This window comes from Haemaphysalis longicornis, unplaced genomic scaffold (assembly GCF_048455015.1).
Source record: "Haemaphysalis longicornis isolate Haplotype H1 unplaced genomic scaffold, Haemaphysalis longicornis Haplotype H1 scaffold_12, whole genome shotgun sequence".
Classification (NCBI taxonomy): domain Eukaryota; kingdom Metazoa; phylum Arthropoda; class Arachnida; order Ixodida; family Ixodidae; genus Haemaphysalis; species Haemaphysalis longicornis.
Window position 1 is genome coordinate 40,179,684 of NW_027526225.1, and position 22,555 is coordinate 40,202,238.

Consider the following 22,555-nt stretch of genomic DNA (forward strand, 5'->3'; position numbering starts at 1 on the left):
TTTCCTCTGGGGAGGTACGCCGACGCAGCTCGCCGGGGGGCGGAGCGGCGTCTGGTTTCGGCGGGAACCCAGTACCGCGAGTCGGACCTGGTCCCGCCTCCACCGCCCTGGGTTGCCTCAGGCAGCCCAACCCGCCATCACGCCGCTTGCTGAGGCAGCAGCGGTTGTGGTGCCAACCTCTTCCGTCGGGACCGGTGCCGCTCCCGTGCCTGCCTCCCCGTCCTCCAGTGCGTTGGAGGGTGCCGAAGGGATGGACACCACAGGCCCCGCACCGGCTCCCACCGCCACCGCACCACCCGTGCCAATTCTGGTGCCCCCGACACCCGAGGCGGTGGCGGCTCAAACGAAGGGCCCCCGAAGGGGGGCCAAGTCCGGGGGCCCGGATGACGGGCACACCCAGGACATCGGACAACGAGATGGACGTCGTGCCGTTCTTGCCTGCAACGCAGCGCAAGGAGCGGCCTCCGACGTCCAAGCCTACAGAAAGGCCGAAAAAGCCCAATCCAAGAGTCACAACCCCGAAAGACGACACATAAACATACACACTCCAGTAGCTCTCACACTAAATAATGGGAAGAGAAAACATAACGCAATCGAACGGTAGAGGCCTTCTTAAAAATCTTGACGATGTGTACGAGATACTGCACTCCAATCAGCCAAGTGTGCTATGCCTACAAGAAACACATTTAATTTCCAAACATACAAATTTTTTTAACAGTTATCTGGTGTTTAGGAAGGACAGGGATGGTGGTACATCTTCCGGGGGTGTGGCCATCACTGCCCGAAAGTCCTTGGCGTGTCACACTATCCAGTTACAGACCGTCCTTGAGGATAAAATGCTTAAAAACATTAAACATAGTGAAAGACCTGTCTCATCAGTCCTATGTTGCAGATAAGGAGTGCCTCTTGCATCTTTTTACCAGCCTGGTTGAGACCCGCATGGACTATGGAAGCCTGGTAGATGGCCCAGCCAGCAAAACTGCTTTAAAAATGTTACACCCAGATCTACACCTCAGGCTCCGTCTTGCGTCTGGCGCTTTCCGTACAAGCCCCGCTGGGAGTTTGTATATAGAGTGTGACCGGTGGTGTTTGGAGTACCAGTGCGTGTTTACGGCCCTAACGTATGCTCTTAAGATGTCTTCAAATATAAGGATTCCTGTAACACTATTATCAAAGACACATCCACTATGAGCCTTTTTTCAAACCATCCATCACTTTCTCCGCCTTTCGCTTTGCGAGTGAGGAGACAAGCTGAAGAACTGAGGATATCCTTCAATGAACTCTATGAAACCAGTGTAACAGACCTCACTGCACCCTGGGATGTGTCATCATTTGCCTGCGACCTTTCCTTTAGAGAAATCGTTAAGAGGAATTCACCGAGAGAGCTAATTGTACAACACTTTCTACACATACAACACAAGTACCACCAGTAAAATGCTTTCTATACAGATGGCTCGAAAAGTGCTACTGCTGTTTCATGTGCTGCACATGGCCCTAACCTTGACAGTGTAAAAAGGATGAATGTAAATTCTGGAATATTTACGGCAGAAGCACATAGAATTTTTCTAACACTACAGCACGTTACATGAACAAAAACACAGCAATCAATTATTTTTACAGATTCTCTGAGCGTCGTCAGCTCACTACACTGACGAAAGCATAGTCGCAATGTTATCATGAACCGAGTCAGTCAGGAAATGGTGACAGCACATGCTCTAGGGCTGAAGATAATAGTATGCTTGGTTCCAGGGCACTGTGGTATACGAGGAAATGAGAGCGCTGACAAAAATGCTGCGCAGGCCGCTTTACGCAGTGATGTCAAAATCTCACAGCTACCATACGAGGACATAAAACCAGTAATATGAACACGTCTCCGCGAACGCTGGCAACAACAGTGGGATGAACAAACACACAATAAACTACACACGATAAAACCACAGATAGGCAAATACATGACAGACAAACAAAATAGGTTCAATGAAACATCCATGTGCAGGCTTCGAATAGGCCATACACATGGCACACATTCATATCTCCTAACTGGTTCATTACCCCCAGCCTGCAGCAGATGTGCCGAGCGGCTTTCAGTACTACACATATTAATCGAATGCAAATCCTTAAGCGCTGTGAGACAGCGACACTTCCCTGATTTATACAAGTACAGAATTCCACTCCATCCCCCTTTATTTTCAGGTGGCGAACGAGTGGTCACGAACAAACGTGTATTATAATATCTCGCTGAAGCCGATTTTTTAAATCTCATCTCGTACCACATGTAACTTTTGGATCTCTCACCATTAAGAAAGGTACCGAGGGTTATGCACCCATCATGGTCACCCTTATTAACCATTATGACCATCTTCATATTTTTAATATCAGGGCCCCTTACACCCATATATTAAGCTATTTTATATATTAGGATCATACTCATACCATACACATTTTAGACACTAAAATGACAGCGAAGGACCACTAAATATTATCTTGGCGCTCTTTGGCCTTGGCTGCCCTTGCGCCGTAAACACCAACACACTACTACTATTGTTGCCATTCGTACCATAATTTTCAATAGGCTGATAAGACTATGCTCCGTTTACATTCCTCCTGATTTCCCGCTCTCGAGTCCGGATTTCGAGGGCCTTGTAGATCAGCTACCCCCACCTTTCATTGTCTTAGGCGACCTCAACGCACATAACTCTCTTTGGGGCTCTGCCAGCACGGATGCCCGAGGTCGCCTCATCAAAAAAAAATCTAACATCTTCGGGAGCTTGCCTATTCAATAAAAACAAGCCTACATACCATAATATAGGACACAACACTTATTCACACCTCGACTTGGCTATTGGCTCTGCAGTACTCTTTCCACCTCTTGAATGGGATGTGGGCACTAAATAATATGGTAGTGACCGCTTCCCAACCACATTAACATAGATAGGTAAAGACCCGAACAGTCCAACTTCCCATAACAGGTTCAATGAAGCTAGAGCGAGCTGGAGTACATTTACAGAAACATGCAAACTACACCAAACATCCATAACACACCTACACATTGAAGAAGCCGCCCAACTCCTCATGGCGCACATCCTCGCCGCCGTCAAAAATTCCATTCCCCAGGCCTCTGGTTCTCCGCACAACCCAAAGAGGCCATGGTGGAATGAGGACTGTAGGCGTGCGCGAAAGGCCCAGAACAAGGCGTGGGGTATCCTTCGCCGGTACCCCACATAAGATAATCTCATTTCTTTTAAGCGGGCCAAGGCTTTTGGGAGGCGAGTGCACCGTGAGGCGAAAAGGGAGAATTGGCGGACCTTCCTCACTTCCATCATATTATACACAGACACACACAAAGTCTTGACACGTATACGCAAGCTCAAATGACAATCTTTTAGCACAACAGGGGACACACAACAGCACAACAGGGGACACACTGGAAGACCAGGCTAAGACATTTGCAGAACACTTTGAACACGTGTCCAGTTCAGCACACTACGCAAACACTTTCATAAAACACAAAACAACTGTAGAAAAAAAGCCCTTACATGACAAAGACAAATTAAAAACTTCTTGCAACTCTAAATTCACTCTGTATGAGTTGACGGCTGCCCTGAGCACGTGAAAACCTTCAGCTCCAGGCGCAGATAAGATTACATACACCATGATACAGCACCTACACCCAGACACTATTGAAACACTATTACACCTATACAATATGGCTTACGGGGCACATTCCACGCTCTTGGAGGGAGGCCATAGTAGTGGCTTTCCTAAAGGAAGGGAAGGACCCTTATCTCTCCCGCCAGTTATCGTCCTATTGCCCTGACAAGCTGCCTGTGCAAGCCCTTCGAGAAGATGATAAACAGGAGACTCGTGTACTTCTTAGAGTACGACGGTCTGCTGGAGAGTTGCCAGGCAGGCTTCAGGGTGGGGCGATCTACCAACGATCAACTCGTTCCATTAGAGTCATTTATTAAAGATGCTTTCCTCCACAAGCAGTACTGTATGACAGTATTCTTTCATCTTGAAAAGGCGTACGACACTGCTCGGCGGTGCGGTATCCTCAGCGATTTGAAGTCCTTTGGTATGTCGGGTAATATGTTGAACACGCTTGCTAGTTACCTGTCTGAAAGAACGTTTCGCGTGCGAGTTGGAACTGCACTCTCTAGGGTTCATGTGCAGGAAAACGGTGTGCCGCAAGGTGGAGTTTTGTGTTGCACTTTGTTTATGGTAAAAATGAATTCTCTTCGGAAGGCGCTGCCACCATCGATTTCCTGCTCAATCTATGTAGACGACGTACAATTATCCTTTAAGTCTTGTAACCTGTCTATCGGCGAGCGCAAAGTCCACCTTGGTGTTAACAAGCTAGCTGGCTGGGCTTATAGCAACGGTTTTAAATTTAATCCAGGGAAGTGCACTTGTGTCCTGTTTTCCAAGAGGCGTGGCATTCGGCCGGATCCAAACATTCAACTCCACGGTGACTCTATCCCGGTCAAAAACGAACACAAGTTTTTAGGTACAATCTTTCACGAAAAGCTCACATTTATACCACACTTAAAACATCTAAAACATAAATGCTTAAAAACATTATCCTGAAGGTTCTCTCGCACATTTCTTTTGGTGCTGACAAACAACTTCTTTTACGTGTTTTTAACAGCCTAATAGGTTCACGACTGGACTATGGTATCGTTGTCTATGGGTCAGCCACTAAAACATCCCTCAGAATGCTGGACCCAGTGCTCCATCTGGGCCTCCGCCTGGCGTGTGGTGCCTTCCGGACTAGTCCAGTGGAAAGCCTGTATGTAGAGTGCACCAAATGGAACCTACAACGTCAGCGACCATACATAGATCTCCTTTATGGTTTTAAAATTTCATCCATGCTTCACCATTCAATTAAATCAGTTTTTTATGATACGTTAATGACTGAACTCCTTTTAAATCGACCATCGTCTTCCGCGCCCTTTTCTTACAGAGTTAGAGAGGAAGCCTCAGACCTTTCTGTCTCTTTTTTAGACACCATCCAATCTTCTGTAACAGATTTTATAGCACGATGGCATCTCCGCCCTGTATCATGCTACACATCTTTTACACATATAGATAAAAACCGAGCTCCGACATGTGCAATTCTGCAGCACTTCTTGTATTTGGAGCAGAAGTAACAATGTTCTGAATTTTATACGGACGCCTTCAGAACTGCCAGCGCTGTGTCGTGCGCTGCGCATGGACCCGGCCTTAATGTCACAAAAACGCTGAATTGTTATACTATTATCTTTACGGCGGAGGCGTATTGTGTACTTCTTGTTGTTAATCATATACTTCCAAGTCATATCCCACAATCCATTACATATACAGATTCCCTCAGTGTTGTGCGGCCATTGTCCTCAACAAAGTATTCCAAAAACCATGTTATCAATCTGGTAGTCAAGGGTATTATGTCTGTGTATGTGCACAAATTTGAACTGGTCCTCTGCTGGGTCCCTGGCCACTGTGGTATAGCCGGGAACGAAGCAGCTGATCGAATGGCCGCTGCTGCTACACTCTCGAATACAGTGGACATAACCTCATTACCCTACACCTACGTGAAACCACACATCAGACAACGGCTTTGTGAAACATGGCAGACACACTGGAGTGAACAAACAGACTACAAGTTACACATAATAAAACCTCACTTGGGACCATACACCACCGACACACGCAATAGATACACTGAAGTCGCCTTGGCTAGAGTAGATAGGGCACACACATGCACCGCACTCGCACCTTCTCACTGGATCTCCAAAACCTCTGTGCAACAGGTGCGGAGAGGCCCTATCCGTGATCCACATCCTCATACAATGTAAGGCACTCAACATTACACGACGCAAACACTTCCCACAACTACAGATACGACATATTCCACCACACCCGTCATACTTCTTAGGAGACGATGACATGTTTTTTGTTCAGCGCACCTTTAGGTTCCTATCAGAAGTTCACTTTTACAACTCATCTCATACCACCCATAGTTTTACCCTTAGTCCTATACAACAGCCAACTTATTTATCTTTTAACCACTCTTGTTCTTCACCCTGGCCCTTTACACCAGCCATGCTCATTATACATTACACCATTACACCAGCCAACTGATTATGCTTCGTGTTCCCTCCTCATCAAATAACTTTGTGTTTGGCGCTCTTTGCCCATGTCGGGCTTGTACCAATAAAATCAAACCACCATCATCAAGAAGCGCGTCTCTCTAAATTGTAGACTTCAGTCGAAGGAACGCGTTTTCAACGATGGTAATCATCGCAAATTTCCCTTATCGGAAATGGAGCGATAGAATTTCCACGTCCGAAATTGACTCTGGCCGGCTTCTAGGTTCGCGTTCTGCGACTTCTCAACAAATTCGTTAGACAACGCGTTGATGCATAATTTTCTCGTCACTCACGTTCTCACGTGTCAACTCGGTTCTCAGGTACAGAATCTCTTTGCAGCATGTAGTTTAGTCTTTCTTGAGAGTGCGCTTTTGTTGGCGGTACTATTTTACGGGCCCCTCTTCTAAATCTCTCGAACATTCGATTCGTACCGTTCTAGAAGCTTCGAGTCTCTGATGAGCTTCTTCATAAAACTGTGCAGACGCTTAATAGCCACGTGCAATTTTCATGTTGACCCTTGCTTTGTAGGTTACTGCTACTCCTAACTGCTTGCTTTTTGACGAGCTGCTGTCTTTTACGAGCGTAAATTAGCCACTCAACATTTTTTTACAACGGCCTTGATTTCGATGTTTTCAACGTCTCAAAAACGTGTCAAAGTTTTGAGATCTCTTAAAATTCAACGGATGCTTATACGACAACTTTGGAGCCCTGAATGATGCTGGTGCAACAGTCAGTATATATTGCAAAGTCGATTCTAATTTTCTTTCCACTCCTTTGACCTTTCCCTGCACTGGCCTTACTATACCGTTTACAATCTGCCATAATATGCAATCTGCTAAGGTGCTCAGTCTTGTTGTCCGCCCTCCTTGTACTGAAAGGGCCCGCGTATACATGTGCATAATATTCATTGCCCTTGGATCTCTAACTTCTGGCACGGATCTTTTTCGCTGTAAATTATGCCGACTCCCAGAGTTTCGCTTCTAAGAGGACGTTTATTGTCTGCAGCGAAACCAAGGTGGCTTGCACCTTCTTTGTCGTTTTCCGCATGTGTTGACCTCCAAACACGCCCACAGTCAACGTCTCCCCTTGAAGCGGCGTGCAAGCGAGCCTCTAAGCAGCATTTGCGATAATAAAGCTTCGGTGATTTCTTGCGATGATGAAAACTCGGTGCCTCCTATTTTGGCTCTCAGTCTGCAGCAGCACAACGGAGTCGGCCTATTGAAGACTACGTTGACATGTGCCGTCGTAGCGTTTCCCTCGTCGTTATCGGTACTCTCTAAGCCTCACATGGACATTGCATGCCTTCTGGAGCACTTTCCACATTTAAGCTGGCTTGTGCAATCTTTCGCTATATCACCCTTCCCGAGAAACGGAAGGATCTCCCGGTTTTGGCATGCATCATTATTTGCGCGTGACGCTCAGTTCTTTTGAATTGCAGGCTTCGGTAGTGTTCATGCCAGAGTGGGGGAAAGCACTGCTGTGGCCCGCTTTCTACGTCTTCCAGCGCTGATGTTTTGGGAACTTCCGAACATAGCTGTTTTTTGTTCATCTTCTGAATGTCATAATTTTCTGAGGGGCGTGCTCAGCGGCGTCCCCCGGACACATGAGCTGATGTTCTAATAAATCTACGAGCAGTGGAATCTCGTGTTTCGCCTGGGACGTTCGACCGGATGAGTCGCGATCACTCGGCAGTAGAAGCAAATGTCGGGCGCCCTTCATGAAACCGCCGTACCATGTCCCTCGGCAGGAGTCCTTCGTGCAGCATGGTGCGTTGGTGTTTGATCTGTGCCATCCGTATTGAGGCTTCAAATATTTTCCCTTACGTTTCGTATGCCGGATGACGACCCCACCGGTTTCAATTCCAGGAGGCCTCGCAGATGATCTTGGATAATTATGTGGTCATCTCCGAAGCGCTCCCTCAATAACTCTGTAACATGCTCATAGTAGTCTTCGCTAGCTTGCAGTCCTGATATTGAAGATTCAGGTGCTCTTTTCATGAGTCTGCTCAAGTAGTCGAAATTCTAAGCAATGCAGAGCTCGCAGTTCTTGAGGACGGCTGCCGAAAATTGCGCTCACTATCTCTGCAACCTTCTGTGGTTCCTCTAAACGTTTAGGATTTGGGGTAGCTTGCAGTTGCCAGTCTCCGTGCTTGGCGTCGATGCCAAATTTACAACGTTGCAGCGTAACTCTCCCGAGTATCAAGATTCACACTCCAGTAAGTAGTCTGGCGTTTCGTAAAACATGGCCTCGTCTACTTTCCAGATACGGCTATAAAACGCGCCCATTCGCTCAAGTATCATTTACACTTACAGCTGCTGGTGCGACTTCTTGATTTCCTGTTAGATTATCTTCTGCTTCCGTTAAAAGACCATCCAGTGTTGACCGTAAGCTGGTGCATCCTGTCATTCAAAGCTTTCCTCTAATTCGATCGCCCGCAGCCGCAAACTCTCGCCAAGATCGCAGGCGCAGAGTCATTGCCGAGGTTTCGTTGCTCCCCCTTTCGATGGGTGTGGATTGGTCTAGAATAACCTGGTTTTGCCACAATGTATTGGCGAGAATGTTCACAGAGAGTAGCGACACGTCTGTATATAATGAGGCTTTCAATAAAATATGCTATAAGGGGTTGGTGGTGGCCTGTGTTCCCAAACCACGCCCGAAGGAGTTCAAGGAACATACCACATGGGTTCCCAAGGCTGTTAGTGGTCAAGCTGCAAGCGTTTGTTCAAACGTTGACACAAGCTACGCTACGGCGAAGCTTGCCCCCTTTAAAGAAACCAGTGGGTATCTTACGGCCCAGGAGTCGCACCTAATATCTTCCGATTACATGGTGAGCATTTTACCACCCGACCGACAGCGATGATCGTCCGGTATATACTGTGCTAAAGTTGTTGTCTACTCCAGCTTGCGCTTTTTAAAATACACTGTAATTGGCACCGCAAAAAAAAACCTCCCTTATCCGTAGTTACAACATGAAGATTTCTGCTGATAGCATGATTCACCACACTGCTTACAGTCCTAGCCACAAGATTCTTCGTTTCTGTTCCTCCGAGTGCATCCGGGAATTTAGCAGTGAAGCGTTGCTTGTCTTCGTCTGTGTGTCTAGGAGTGATTGACCAAGCCTTAGTCACCAGCTACAGTGAGATGGTGACTTTGAATCGGTCGTAGTACTTATGTTTGCGTTCCGTTTTCGTTCAAATTAGTTGTTTGTACAGGGTCATCCTGTCGTCTTCCTTCCCTCCTCGCTTGTCCCTGTTACACTGCACTTCAGGCCCTGTCTTTGTCAGCAGGTATCTTAAAACGAAAAAAAAAAACTCTTATACACCGTTTGCCTGCGAGGGATTCCTTTCATATTTATCCTAGCCGAGGAGAACCCAACAGGAAAGTAAAACGGACGGAAACAAACAATAACATCTCGTAACCAGACGACAGACGAAAAAAGAGAAATCAGCAAAGTGGGGAATAAGAAGGACGCACAATTACGACGTTCATAGAGAAAATATTGATTGATTGATTGATTGATTGATTGATTGATTGATTGATTGATTGATTGATTGATTGATTGATTGATTGATTGATTGATTGATTGATTGATTGATTGATTGATTGATTGATTGATTGTGAGGTTGAACGTGGTGACGCTTCGAGAGGCGATTAGGCGTGCCGTAGTGGACGGCTCAGGATTAATTTTGCCCTCATGAAGATTTTTAACGTTCGCCGAAATATCAAACACACGAGCATTTTTCCTTTTCGCCTAAATCAGGAAAGCGGCGGCCGCGGCCGGGTATCGAACCCCTGTCATTATACTCACTAGCACGAAGCCATAGCCCATGAGCTACCGCATGGTGTAAAAAACTATCCCACGCAGCGGGCATTTTTTCGCCACTTTCTTTCTTTCAAAAAAAATAAATCTTTTGAGCTGCCATATTTTTCTATTTGCGTTGCTTAACTGCCTACCGTTATTTATATCTTTATATCAATATATGTGTGTGTGTGTATAACCTCGCGTGGAATATAGGAAATGTGTCGGTTTTGTTATTGTTTCAGCATTGCACATGCAGACTACGTACAAACACTGATTACCGCGACCAGAAAACCTAGTTATACCAATACATTTAAGACAAGACGCCAGAATTATATTTAGGGTTTATCAAGGTCAAATTTATTAGAACCGTAATATGAAAGATTCAAGAAAAAGTCACTGTTTGAGGTGCAGTCGCTTACCAGAGGGGACTAGTTGAGCGAACTGCGTTATTTTTACTTGCAGTTTTGCAGAGTCGCTTACGAGCTCATGCAAGCACTGCACGCCGCAGCGGGCATTGATGCAACATGGAAGTCGGTGTCTTTGGACGTGGAATACTTCTACGCATACGTGCAATTTCCACCCAGGCGGACATTGTATCTAAACGAGCGCGTCTTCAATGATGAACTTGAATGGACTGTCCCCAAAGGTATGGTGTACCACAATAAGAGCACGGCTTACTTAGACGAAGCAAAGCGCAAGAAGTACGCAGATGGACTCAACATAGGTCTATATCTGGGTGGAAACGCAACGATTTTCCCGCGCTTCAAAACAACGCCGACGTACCGGGTAACAGAGTACGAAGCTGTGAATTTCCGTCGCACCCAAGTATACTCCAAACAAGAAATCCCACTGGAATTATCTTTCCAGACATGACCAAGACTTGCTTGGGAAGTGAAAAACTACCCGGTTCACTGGAAACGTGTTTTTCCAATGCGTGAAAAGCAAGACTCCGTAAACTAGTTGACGGCACAATAAAGTTGAAGAAATACCCATTCGCAAAGATTTCACTATGGTTTACTTAATGCGAAGAAACTCGGGGACACGCCTCGTTGCTGGAGCATCATTATATCTTCGGTACCACTATAGTTCTCTGTTGACGTGCCGTGTCACTACGGGTAGCAGTGTAACGGCGTCTGTACATGAACGTTTTGAGCCGTGACTTCTTGCATCAAAGCTCCCCTGATTCGCATGGCTGGTAGACTAGGTAGGCAGGCTCACTGTCGATTGCCCTCACACACCGCCCTCGCACAACTCACGAGTGAGTGGTGAGTGACCCTCGCCATCGTTTTGGACTGGCGGGTGTGAGTGCGAGTGAGTGCGAGCGCCACTCGCAGTGAGCCCTGCTAACCGCTCGCGGCGAGCCCCACTTACCACTCCACGAGTTTCACCCACCGTGAGCTCCGCTCACGAGTCGCGAGTACACTCGCACTACTAGCGCCATTTGCGCGGCTTACCGCGGTGAGCGCCACTATTATACTTGCACTTGCGGTTGGCTATTTATCGCAGGAGCCCCCCGCCTTGATAGTTGGTAATTACGGGATTGCTTTTAGCTTCGCCGTCACTGGGATCCTGTTATGTGGCACCCCAGAAGTAATTATAAGGTGGCATGTTGCTTTAGGAATCTTATTTGAATGGACTTCTGATACCGTGATGCACTGGTACTGCTCCGTTTCATTTCATGATCATGGAGGGTATGCTGAACACACGTGCGAGTGGTGACGACGAGTAGTGAGGCCGAGGGGCCAAGGCCAGAGTTGAGCATGGGTGAAGGCGAGTGGTGATTGCTAGTTGTGAGCGGGAGCGCGAGTGAGTGCTAGTAGTGACTGCACGCTGTGAGCGGGAGCGCAAGTGAGCGCGAGTGGTCACGTCGAGGGGTGGGCATGAGCGCGAGTGGGGGCGAGTGGTGAGGTGCGTAGGGAGCGTAAGTGCGAGTGGTGAGGGCAACTGGTGAGTATGAGTGTGAGTCTGTGCGTGAGGGAAAAAAAGGCAGCATCTCCACTCCGTGAATGATGGCGAGGGTACGGCGTACGGGGACTCGAAATGACAGTCGAAATGACATCCGAATGACATCCGATTTTCGCCCTGACCATCATCTCCATTGGAGGCGTGAGTTGCACCTTGATTGTAACCTAAATCGCTTGATGTTAATGTGCGCACGGATGAACGCGGACGGACATGAGTAGGTCCTACTGTACTCCACAACGTTACAGTCAAGGGAGTGAGTCATTTAACTGTCGGGTACTAACTCACGGTAGTAACAGTGGGTAAGACGGTGGACACTAACTCTGTCTGGTCGGCCATACACAGTCGAGCTAAGGAACTGCTAATTTCAATTTTTTTAAAGATACTTCCCACTCCCAGTAGAAGCTCCGTGACCGTGCCTCCCTGCTGGCCTTTCATTGACCAATACCGGTTGCAGGAATCTTTTATTCCTGCCATATTCACCAAGGTCAGTTAGCGTCGACGCTTTCGGGGCATACGTAGAAAAAGCAGGACATACTAAAAAACTTCTGAAATTAATAAAACGAATTACCGCGAACTCTCATCGTGTAATGGTGTTTAATAAAGATAACAAAGCAAGAAGTTGCGAAAAAATACTATAGCAAACTCATAAACACAATGCTATAAAACTTTGCAACTGAGACTAATGATAAGCGAACATTAAAAAGCTCCTGACTCTACAATATTAGGTAGAACAGCTTGCAACTAGTTGATTTCCATTATTATTACAGTTTCAAAAGGAAGGCGATTACGGTCGAGAGTTGTCCTGGGCAACAAATAGTGAAAACAAAGCATCGTTATGCAAATGTCAATTCCCACTTTCGGCCCATGACGACACGACGGGATTGATAATGTGGCCTAGGTAATCATGCACCACACGTTGCGACAGGGTTTATGCAAAAAAAGACTTATTCCATGAATTTTTGCGTGGCGGACTGAGTGGAAGGGGTAGGTAAAATTTCATTGTAGTAATGTTGGCTGTTCGATTGTACTTGGTTAGCCAAAATCTCACAGAATTATTTTAAAACAAGTTCTGGGGCAGTTTCAAGCATTCCTGACATGGGCCACTTACGGAGTGTGCGTATTCAGGTTTCGCAGAAATCATTATTTCGCTGAGAAATAATTTCAGTGACGAAGGAGCTTTGAAGAAGTTTCGGCGCAAGTAACCCAACATCTGCTTAGTCTTGTTCAAAAGGGTGGCGCACGAAAGCCCATGCTTTCAGAAACGCCATCTCAGTTTCCCCGCGCTGGAGTGCGGCTCTTTTCGCTCCATTTTCGAAAGCCCGTACTCATAGACACAAGAAACACTTGCCCCAAGCCGATTGTCCCGAACCAAGCAACCCTCTTTTAAAACGTAGTACTCATATCCGACGGTATTTTATGTCTCTCTTCTTTTCTATCTAATTCTTCTGTGCGGCATGAAGCCGGAGATGACAACAAAGAAACGAGATGTTTGACCGATGTTGCGGGCTCTCTTAGTGGTGACTGTTTTCGTACTGTGTGTATTTGTGTCTTATTCTTATCAATTTAGGTAATGTTGTTATTATACATGTTGGCGTGATATCCTTCCATATACGAAGAGCGCATCCTGCCCTTTTTGGGTGTGAATACATGGCCGCGTACAACATCTGGTGCTAAATGTGGCGCTCACTCAAAAAGTTTGTGGTCTGCCTGATCTCGCAAACCCAGGGACCTCGGAGTGTCCTTGGGCTTCGCCACGGAAGGGACCGCAGCGACGTCCATTGAGTGGTTATCAGTTCAGCACCAGCGGGCTTCAAATCCGCCCCACGGATTCAAACTCGGATCCAAACTAGGGGTGCTTAGGGTTGAAAGCATGCATCCCAGCTCTAATTCATGGAGAAAGGAGAGGAGCAGCGCGAGACCTCACGTTTAGATAACCACCTAATTAAAGCGAATTGGAAGACAGCTCGCGGTTTTCATCCCGCCTCCCCAGCTCAGTTTGCTCCATCCACCTCTGTGTAAACATGGTCATTCAGCAATATCTCATTATGTATAAGGCATTTAGGCCAAAAAATGGCAATTTCACATATCGCCACAGAATAATTGTTTCGGTAACTGGCATCGGGGCATTTGGCACGCGGAGACTACGCTGCGGGGGTATTGCTCGCGGTGTATTTGAACCACTGGGATAACGTCACAGGGCTTTTGCGACGGGTCTTCTGTGGGAAGGGCTATCGCGATACAGCCGTTAAATATATGCTCAATTTAAAGGCTCCACATTTACTTCGCGGTACTCTGAATGCCAGGGTATTCCCCAGATAAAACTGAATCCCAAGACAAAATTGAATGACAAAGATGAAATTACGAGGGTTGGTTCTAGTACAAGCAACACGTATCGTTTTTTATTTGCTAGTGTGGAGTTACGTTTAACCAAGCTATCGACCAATTAACGAGAGCATTTAGGTCAGACTGCAAAGATAGTGCCAGCAAATAACACAGTCATCGCCAAATAAAACGCCATTAGGTTTGCTGATAGAAGGTGTAGAAAACGTCCAGGGAGGCAATAGAGGAAGCCATCGTTTGGTAAAGGGCAATATATTTACACTATGCACAGCGAACCCGGTGCAACGCAGCCATCTCGTCGCCTCGCCTGATTGTCTTCTTCGTCGTCGCCTATGTGCCTGGTGAGCTGGGTGCAAGCTTCTTCTTTGCCTTTCATGAACGTTTCAACATCTTCCCGCCCGCAAGAGTTGGTATGAGCGATGATGGTGTTCGTCAATTTGCCGTAAGTGTCGAGCCGGTGTCCGATTTCGTCCTTTTAAATGCGAATGCACTTTATAAGCGACCCTAAATTCCGTTGGCCGCCGTCCGTCCACATAGCAACAGCTGCGGGTGCGCGCTCCTCGTCTTCCTTGGCAACAGGGGGAGATGGCACATACCCACGTGGGAGATTGGCCAGGAATCTCCTCGTCTTCCTTGGCAACGGGGGAGATGGGCGCGCGCTGCCTGGCCGCTGACATGGCACATACCCACGTGGGGGATTGGCCAGGAATCGGGCGTGAGAAGGGCTAATGCACCCGCTTAAAGGAGTACTGACACGAAATTTCAAAGCTGAGATCCGCTCTAGCAATCAAGTACAACGACGACACAAATAGGTGTCTGTGAATAAATGCATCTTTCTTTCTTTGTAGTCGTGTGTGTGTGTGTGTGATCTCTCTTTCGCGAACATTGCCGAACCGCGCAAATTCAACTCCTGCATTCGCACTTTCACATTCTTCCCCTCGGGGAAATGCGGGGAAATTTTTTTCCTTATCTTCGGACTTCGCTTCCTTCTACTCTTTGCCATTCTTTTAAGCTTCGATCTGTTTTTTTCGTAATGGCTACGTCAAGAGATGAGTCAAAGGCATAATAGTTTGCATTGTCAAGAATGAGCACTGATTTCCGATGTACTTTCAGTGACGTCTGGCGTTTGCACCTATGCGTTGTCAAGAATGCGCACTGATTTCCAATGACATTTCAGTGAGGTCTCGCGTTTTCACCTAAGACAATGTCCTCCAGTTTTCTTCCATAACGTACATCAATGTCTCCCTTGTTTCTTCGAATTCTGAATTGGTTTAGTGGCCTGGTATATCTTCTAAGTGATTATTATTTCCACAGCGCCCTTCGTTGATAGCTTTCCTGGATATGTGAGGTATTTTTCAGTAGCCCTTTGGCCTATGCGAAGGAGCTTGATCGCCGCTCAGTGGTCCGAGGTATTACGGAGAGCGCCTTTACGAAGTTTGTATCTTTTGACACTTCCACCGTGTGGTTGTACCTCCTGCACTTTTGTCTCTTTCTTAGGTCTCACGGCGTTTACGCACTCCTGACACAGCCACACACCCGGAACATTCTCCCGGTTTTTACTGTGCGAACTCGTTATTGCCCGGTGTAGGTCTCTACTTTTTTGTGCTCGCCAACCGCATTTAGATTCGCGATTTCCCTCTTGTGAATGTCCTGCTTCTTACGTTCTACAACATACCTTGTGTCCACAGGAAAAATTGCTAGCACATCTGGAGTATGCAATTCGTTGTTGACGCCTTCCGAAGTCGGACCGTCAGTGTCATCTACGATCTCCTCTTGTGGTGCTGATGAAACCGACTTAGGTAGCTGGAATCCATTATGCTCATCTTTTCGTTGCAGATATAGCGAATACAATGTCGTAGCATCTGCATGTCTGCGCGAAAGGGGCAAAGCTGTCGGGGTATCTCTTGCAAATCCTCAGTGACGTCATTCAGTAAGGCGCATGCTGTCGCTGGTACAAGTGAGGAAAATCATGTTTGGAGACCCCTGGGGTCTATGAAAGTTTATTGGAATTCCCATCGATGTCATCCAAGTAATTTGTGGGCCAAGATGTTCGTATTTTCCCCGTGTCCTTTACTTTCACATGTCCTCTTCGATTCATCTGTTGGTCAGCATTATATTCTGTCTTGCTTTTCGAGAAATGATTCCTCTGGGGCGCCTCATTTCGTCTTTTAAGCCTTTGTTGAAGTTAGTCAAAATTCAGTAAGCTAGTTCAACAGACTATAGGGCATCGTTGTTTGTGTCATCAATTTTGGTTCCATAAGCCAGAGCATCCAACTCGTCATTGATTCTATCAAGTCGGTCGACGCTGTACTGGAGACTGACTAGTCATAGAGCGTCCTTGACGTGTTTTTTTCTCCTAGAGTGGGCGTTATTTCGGCGTTCAGCGTCTGATTGAATAACACAAGCTTTCCGAACACGTTTCAGCCGATTTCTCTGCTTCGACGCCTCCTCCTTGCTTATGGGTGAGCAATGCGGTCGAAAAATTGAATTCCGCTCCATTCCTCACCTTGTCGTGTCGCTTGATGTCCCGGGGATCAGCACCATGTAATGGACCTGGAAATTCTCCGGCTGCAAAGCCGCGGTGAAAGAGCGGAAAGCACACGTCTAGTGAGAATGAGGGCATTAATTTAACTGTGTGCGGATGCAGTGCTAACGCGTGCCACCGCTCGGTCGGTGATGATGAGACTGATGATTATGAGTGTCATCTGCTATAGCGCAAAAGAGAAAGAAGTTCCAACAGTATCTTCCACCGACAAATTGCGTAAGTAGGTCAGAGTTGACCGGTCCTTGTTGAGCGGAGGTACTTCTTGACTGAAGACTTCGACAGACAAAGCGTCGTCGATTGTCCTTGTTACTAGTCGACGAGTGGTTTCCGGAACCTCTTGTCAACTTGCGTCATTGTGTCCCGTACTCCTCCATGGAGGAGCTGTGGGGGGGCTGGCTGAATCCCGTGCGATGTGAAGTTCTTCCTTTGTTCCCTCTTTCAGTTGCCCTCCAGTCTTTGCGTCATACATTCTCACAGGCTCGACACCTGTTTTTTGTTTTTTTTGTTGAGCTATTAATCCGAATCGTCGCAATGGCAAGTGTATCCCCAAGGTCATCACTTGGTTTCTACAGTAAAGCAACCTATTGTCGCTCGTTCGTCACTTCGACGGCCTTTTTAACCCATGTCATAACCAGTTTGGCGGTGTTCGAGCTTTGTTTGTCCTTGCATTTGACGCCTATGCCTTAAACTTGCAACAAACGGTTCAGAACTTTTGACACCTCGTTGGCTCCCACGCACGCACGACGCCCGACAACGTTGGTACAGTGCGTGACATTTGCTCCTACTCCAAGCGGGCCCTTTTAAGTCCAGCCTAGCAACGTTTCCACTGCTTCAAGCGTCGTGGTCAGTTGTTTTACTTTGCCGGTTAGTAGATCACAGTAGTGGTCTGCACCAATCACGATTGATATTTTGATTTGTGTCCAAGTGCATTTCTCGCAACTTGGCCGTCCGGTATGGGAGTATGCTCGTTACATAGTGTGTCATTTTTGAGCACGTCAATATGTACCGTCGTCTCTGTCTTTTCGGTAGCGATGAAGTTTTCGTAAGGTTCTCGTCTCCTTTTTACCTCCAAAGACACCAACAGTCAAGGTCTCCTCTTCTAACAATTAGCAACCTAGTCTCTTAGTCACATCTGCTGTGATAAAACTGCGGTGGCTTCCGCAGTCGAAAAGAATTCGGTGGCGTCCCGAGGATGCGGTGTCTGCGACTGTCGCGGTCAAAGTTTGAAGCAGTACCGTACGGCCGGTTTGCCGGGAAAGCAGGCGGACTTGTATCGTGGTCACAGTGTTCCAGATATGGGCGTCTGACTGATTTCGTGCACACTTGTCGCACCGCAGTGGACCTCGGCATTCCTCCGCCAAATGACTTTTCTCGAGACATCTAAAACATCGACCTGCCCTGGCCAGCAGCTGCATCTTGTGTGTAGGGCTCAATTCTTCGCTGTCACAGGCCTCTGAACGATGCGTCGTGGTCTGGGAGAACAAGCACCGTTGATGTTTGGTCACTCAGTTTTGCGGAGGCGACGCAGTTTGAGCGTACCGAGCTCGTTCTTCTCTAGGTGGCTCTTCTGCATTACCGACGACCAGAGGTCTTGCTCCTGTATAGTACTCCAAGGCTTATCGTCACTGTACGTTTTGTTCGACGATCTCGAGAACCTGCTGGAGCTTTTGTTCGGGTTGTGTCCTTTGGTGCTGTGGATTGCCTACCGCTTGAGTCGAGCTGGATGTCATTGCTGAAGCGCGGATTTGGCAAAGCGTTCGGGAAACTGTACATCATGTCGGGCGGCAGCACCCTAAAAAGGATCTCCCGTAACATAGAGCAGTAACTGATGGAATTATTGCCAAGTGCCTTCAGGCTTCGCACATGCACCTGAACCTGGTCGTGAAGTCGTCGAATCTGGTGAACACTTGAAGAATACGAAACCGGTTCAAATACAAAAGTCGTCGGAGGTGGTCGTGAATTCTCATTCTCTCGTCACCGAAGCTCTTCTTTAGGATGTTGATGGCGTCTCTTTACACTCCTCACTGGTCTCGAGTCCAGAGATGGCCGATGCGGCAGCTCCGGTCAGGAGGGTGCTCAGATAGTTATATTTACCTGCAGTGCTCAGGACATCTCTGTTATGCACAGATGACGCGACCTGCCTCCAAAAACAGTGCGTTTTTCCTGTTTCCGTCCAACTTTACGAGGTCTAACTGAGGCTACTTAGCCTTCTTGGGCATCGGAGTCTGATAACTCGGCAGTCGTCTTGGTCTAGATGCGAGAGCGTCTTGCAACCTCAAGCGCAGGGCCGCTGCCGTGTTCACGACTTCGTCCCCATATTTGCCTGCGTCTGACGTCTCGCTCTGCAGCAGGCTGTCTGGCGTCTCGCAAATATAAGGTAGTCCTGTTTCTTTATCGGCTGGTGAAGGGATTCTACTCTTTCGAGCAATGCGGTCCCCTCGGAAGCCAAAAGCCCTGGCTCCCTTCGCAGTACTTCTTGCGCTTCGGTTATCAAACCATCCAGTTGCGAGCGGAGGCTCTGGTGACGTCGGAGAAGCCGCTCCATGGCATTCAGCTGGTCTCTGGGGGTGCTGGGCCAAGGTCACCCTCGCTGCGTCGATTCAAAGGGCTTGTGCGGCTCCGGTCGTTGATGATGTAGGCCTTGTCGTGAGATCTCGGGTTTCGGCGCTATGTGGAAAGCGTCCAGGGAGTCAAGCGAGGAAGCCGCCGTCTAGAAAAATGCCATATATATCGATGATTTACAGCGAACTGGGTGCTATGCTGCTATCTCGTCGCCTCGCCTGATCGTCTTCTTCCTCTTGGCCTATGTTCCTGCTGAGCTGGGCGCCAGGTTCTTCTTTGTCTTCCATGAACGTTTTGACAGAATTCATGTAAGTAATATACAGTTTTTGAAAAACAAGAGCGGCCCAATAACCGATCCTTGCAGTGCACCTGAGAAAACTTGACTTAGGGGTGACAACACTAATGAGCGAAATGAACTACCTCGGCATTATATACCAAGACAAAAATTTTTATTCCAATTTGAGAAACTTTTGCTTAGGTTTATTTATTTCGCTTGTGAAGCTGTACCCCTTGGAAAACCTTATCAAATTCCTCTAAAATTTCTCAATTATGTATTTGGCATGTGACGACTAATGTAAAATTTTAAATTGGTGAACACCAATTTGGTTTTGTTTTAACACGTGCTACAAAAGGCGGAAGAAGCAATTGGTTCTGATAAATTTCGGCTGTAGAACCTCCCTCAGCTTTCTCACGATTCTGAAGCTTTCCATACTAACTAGATTACATCGGTATATAATGGAAATCACTAAGCCCACATGCCGAATTCTTTTGGTGTCTTGCTTCTGTCGCGCGATGGTGTACAGCGAGCATGTTATGCGCTCTAGGTTCCGCTGTCTCGCCTTTCGAAAGTCGCTCCTGTCTGTTTTTTCTGCAGACGCGCGACCGGAATACAGCGATGGCGTGAGCCGCTCTAGCCCGGCCGTAGCCGAAGCTGCTTCGTTCGGGACGCCGCCCTTGCGGATCCTAGGTAACGGCTGGCATAATCTCTCGTTTCACTATTTGTCGAGGCACGGGTGTGAATACAAGAGACGTCGCATGGGCATTATTGTCAACGTTGTTTACAGCTTTGCTTTTCAATTGAAAAGAAACGAAGGTGGTTTACCACCCACACAGCATAGCGTGGAGTCAATTTTTTTTTGTTATATTTGTAAACTGGAATCTCCTTTCATTTTTCCATTTCCTAAGAATCGTGCTTGGGCCCAATGATTGCTGAAATTATTATTGGCGGAATATAATATAAACATCGATGTTTTCCAAAAACTTTATCGTAATGCCATTTAAGCGAGTAGACGAGGAACTAGTCACGAAATCAATCAGCTTATTATTACCGGAAAGATCAATTTGTATTAAAGGTATAGCTGCGCAATTGAGCATTTGGAAGTTATGCTTCACAGTCGTAGTCTCCGGAGAAAAGTTAAGCATAGAACAGAGATTATTGGGAACCGGTTGTTCAGATGTGTTGTTTCAGATGGTGCCGTTGGACGGCGGGTTTATGGTACACCAAATTTTTGCTCCTTGCGGAAATCCTTGAAGAAAGCACAGTAGATACAAATTTTGTAATTGTCTAATCACTTGAAGCAATCTTGTACGCATTTCAACGTAGATTACAAGGTGAGAGGTGGGCGATGCGATACAAAAGTTTTTTTTTCTTATTTGACAAGTGCTTAATAAGCACATGGTACCATGGTGCTTGAGCAAGCGTGGTAATGATTGGTTTAGGTAGGTAATTTTATTACATCCTTAGGTTTAGTTTCAGAACAACCCCAGTTACCCTTCAACAGATGGTTTGTCGGAATGAACCAAGGCTACATCTGAAAAATCGTGAATATTGTTATCGGTTGCTTTGAAGTTGACACTGGTATAGTCAAAGATAGTTTCACATTTTTTGAACACTGTGGCGCTGTACGTTCACTATAGAAGTTCAGTAGCGAATGGTAGTTATTGCCTGGACAGCAAGTCACAGCGCAGATAAGAGCACGTATATTGTTTAAAATTTTTTCTAGGGTGTGTGTTGCGGTGGAAGGCAGCGTAGAGGTCTCGGTAAAAAGTTGAGTGAGAAAAAAGACTGAACACAATTTGAAGAAATCATTTTCTTCAGTTCAGTGTGGTGTTTGAGTGGTAGGGGTGGTACGCCGTGTTAGAATACGGAAGTTTAAAATCTCCTAAGATTATGGCCGAGGGAGTACCAAACATTGTACTTATCGTATTAAGGACGTCATGTATTTTGTTTATGCAAAAAGACAAGGGAGAAGAGAGGTCTGTACCGAACGCCTACAACAAAATTGCGAAGGTAAATTAGTACTGAGGCCCAAATGGTTTCGAGATGGTGCAAATAGAAATTAAGAAAATTCGTTGCAAATGGCCTGAAGTACGCCGCCCGCAATATCTACCAGTGCTCGCAAAGTAGATATTATATCTTAAGGCTTCATGGAAATGTTTAGATTTTTAGATTATTAGACAGGCAAGTTTCGGTAACAGCGACAACCAGCGCAGAGCAAGAATCTGCTGCAGATGATAATAAATGCGGATTTTTAAAGAGGCTGCGTGCGGTGGTAAATAGTACAGACAATTGGTTAAAGTCCTTGTACTGCCACTGTTCCATAGGCACACAGACGCAGATGCAGCGAGAAGTTCGTGCAACACGACGTTTTCATTGCTGTAAATTTATTAAATGTTCTCAATGTTTGCATTATACATGCAATGGTTTTTGTATGATGAACTTGTTGTGACTCATGAAAAATCTGGGATATTTTCACTCACGCGAAACCTCGGAAAAGGCGAAGCCTGCTGTGTACAAGATTCTTAACACTCTGCAAGCCTCTTTCTTGTTTAACAGGTGCCGCAGGAGTGCCGAATGGATGTGCACTCACAAGCTTGCTGAAGCGGTGGCGCCATCTTTGGCGTTGAACCGGTTTTAACTAAAATGACAGACTGCATGTTGCCCTTGGGTCCCACGCCTCAGCATGCGAAGTCATGCTTTACTGGAGGGAAGCTGTCGTTTCAACCAATTTTGACACACAATCTAACAAACCTCTATTACTACAATCATTCTTGACTATACCTGTATTTACTGAATTTCCTGTTTTAGGTCAAATATTGTTAGTTTATTTTAAAGGGGTGTTATTTATTATACACTTGTTTTTGACGATCGTTTGACAACTTACTTTACCTTGACGGCATCAGGCGACGACGACAGGAGACGCTGCCAGCCCC

At 46.7% G+C, this 22,555-nt stretch overlaps 1 protein-coding gene across 6 annotated transcripts in view; it reads right to left on the minus strand.

Moving 5' to 3' along the window:
• Positions 1-122: 122 nt before the first annotated feature.
• The window catches only part of LOC144162578 (uncharacterized), a 77,385-nt gene continuing 54,952 nt past the window's right edge, over positions 123-22,555 (minus strand). Inside the window, exon 6 of one of the 6 annotated variants that reach the window (XM_077693171.1) lies at positions 123-477. In XM_077693171.1, the coding sequence (XP_077549297.1) occupies positions 340-477 (138 nt within the window). In that variant the 3' untranslated portion in view covers positions 123-339. The remainder of the gene's footprint in view (positions 478-22,555) is intronic. The other 5 variants (XM_077693170.1, XM_077693172.1, XM_077693169.1 and 2 more) reach the window with 5 other exon arrangements.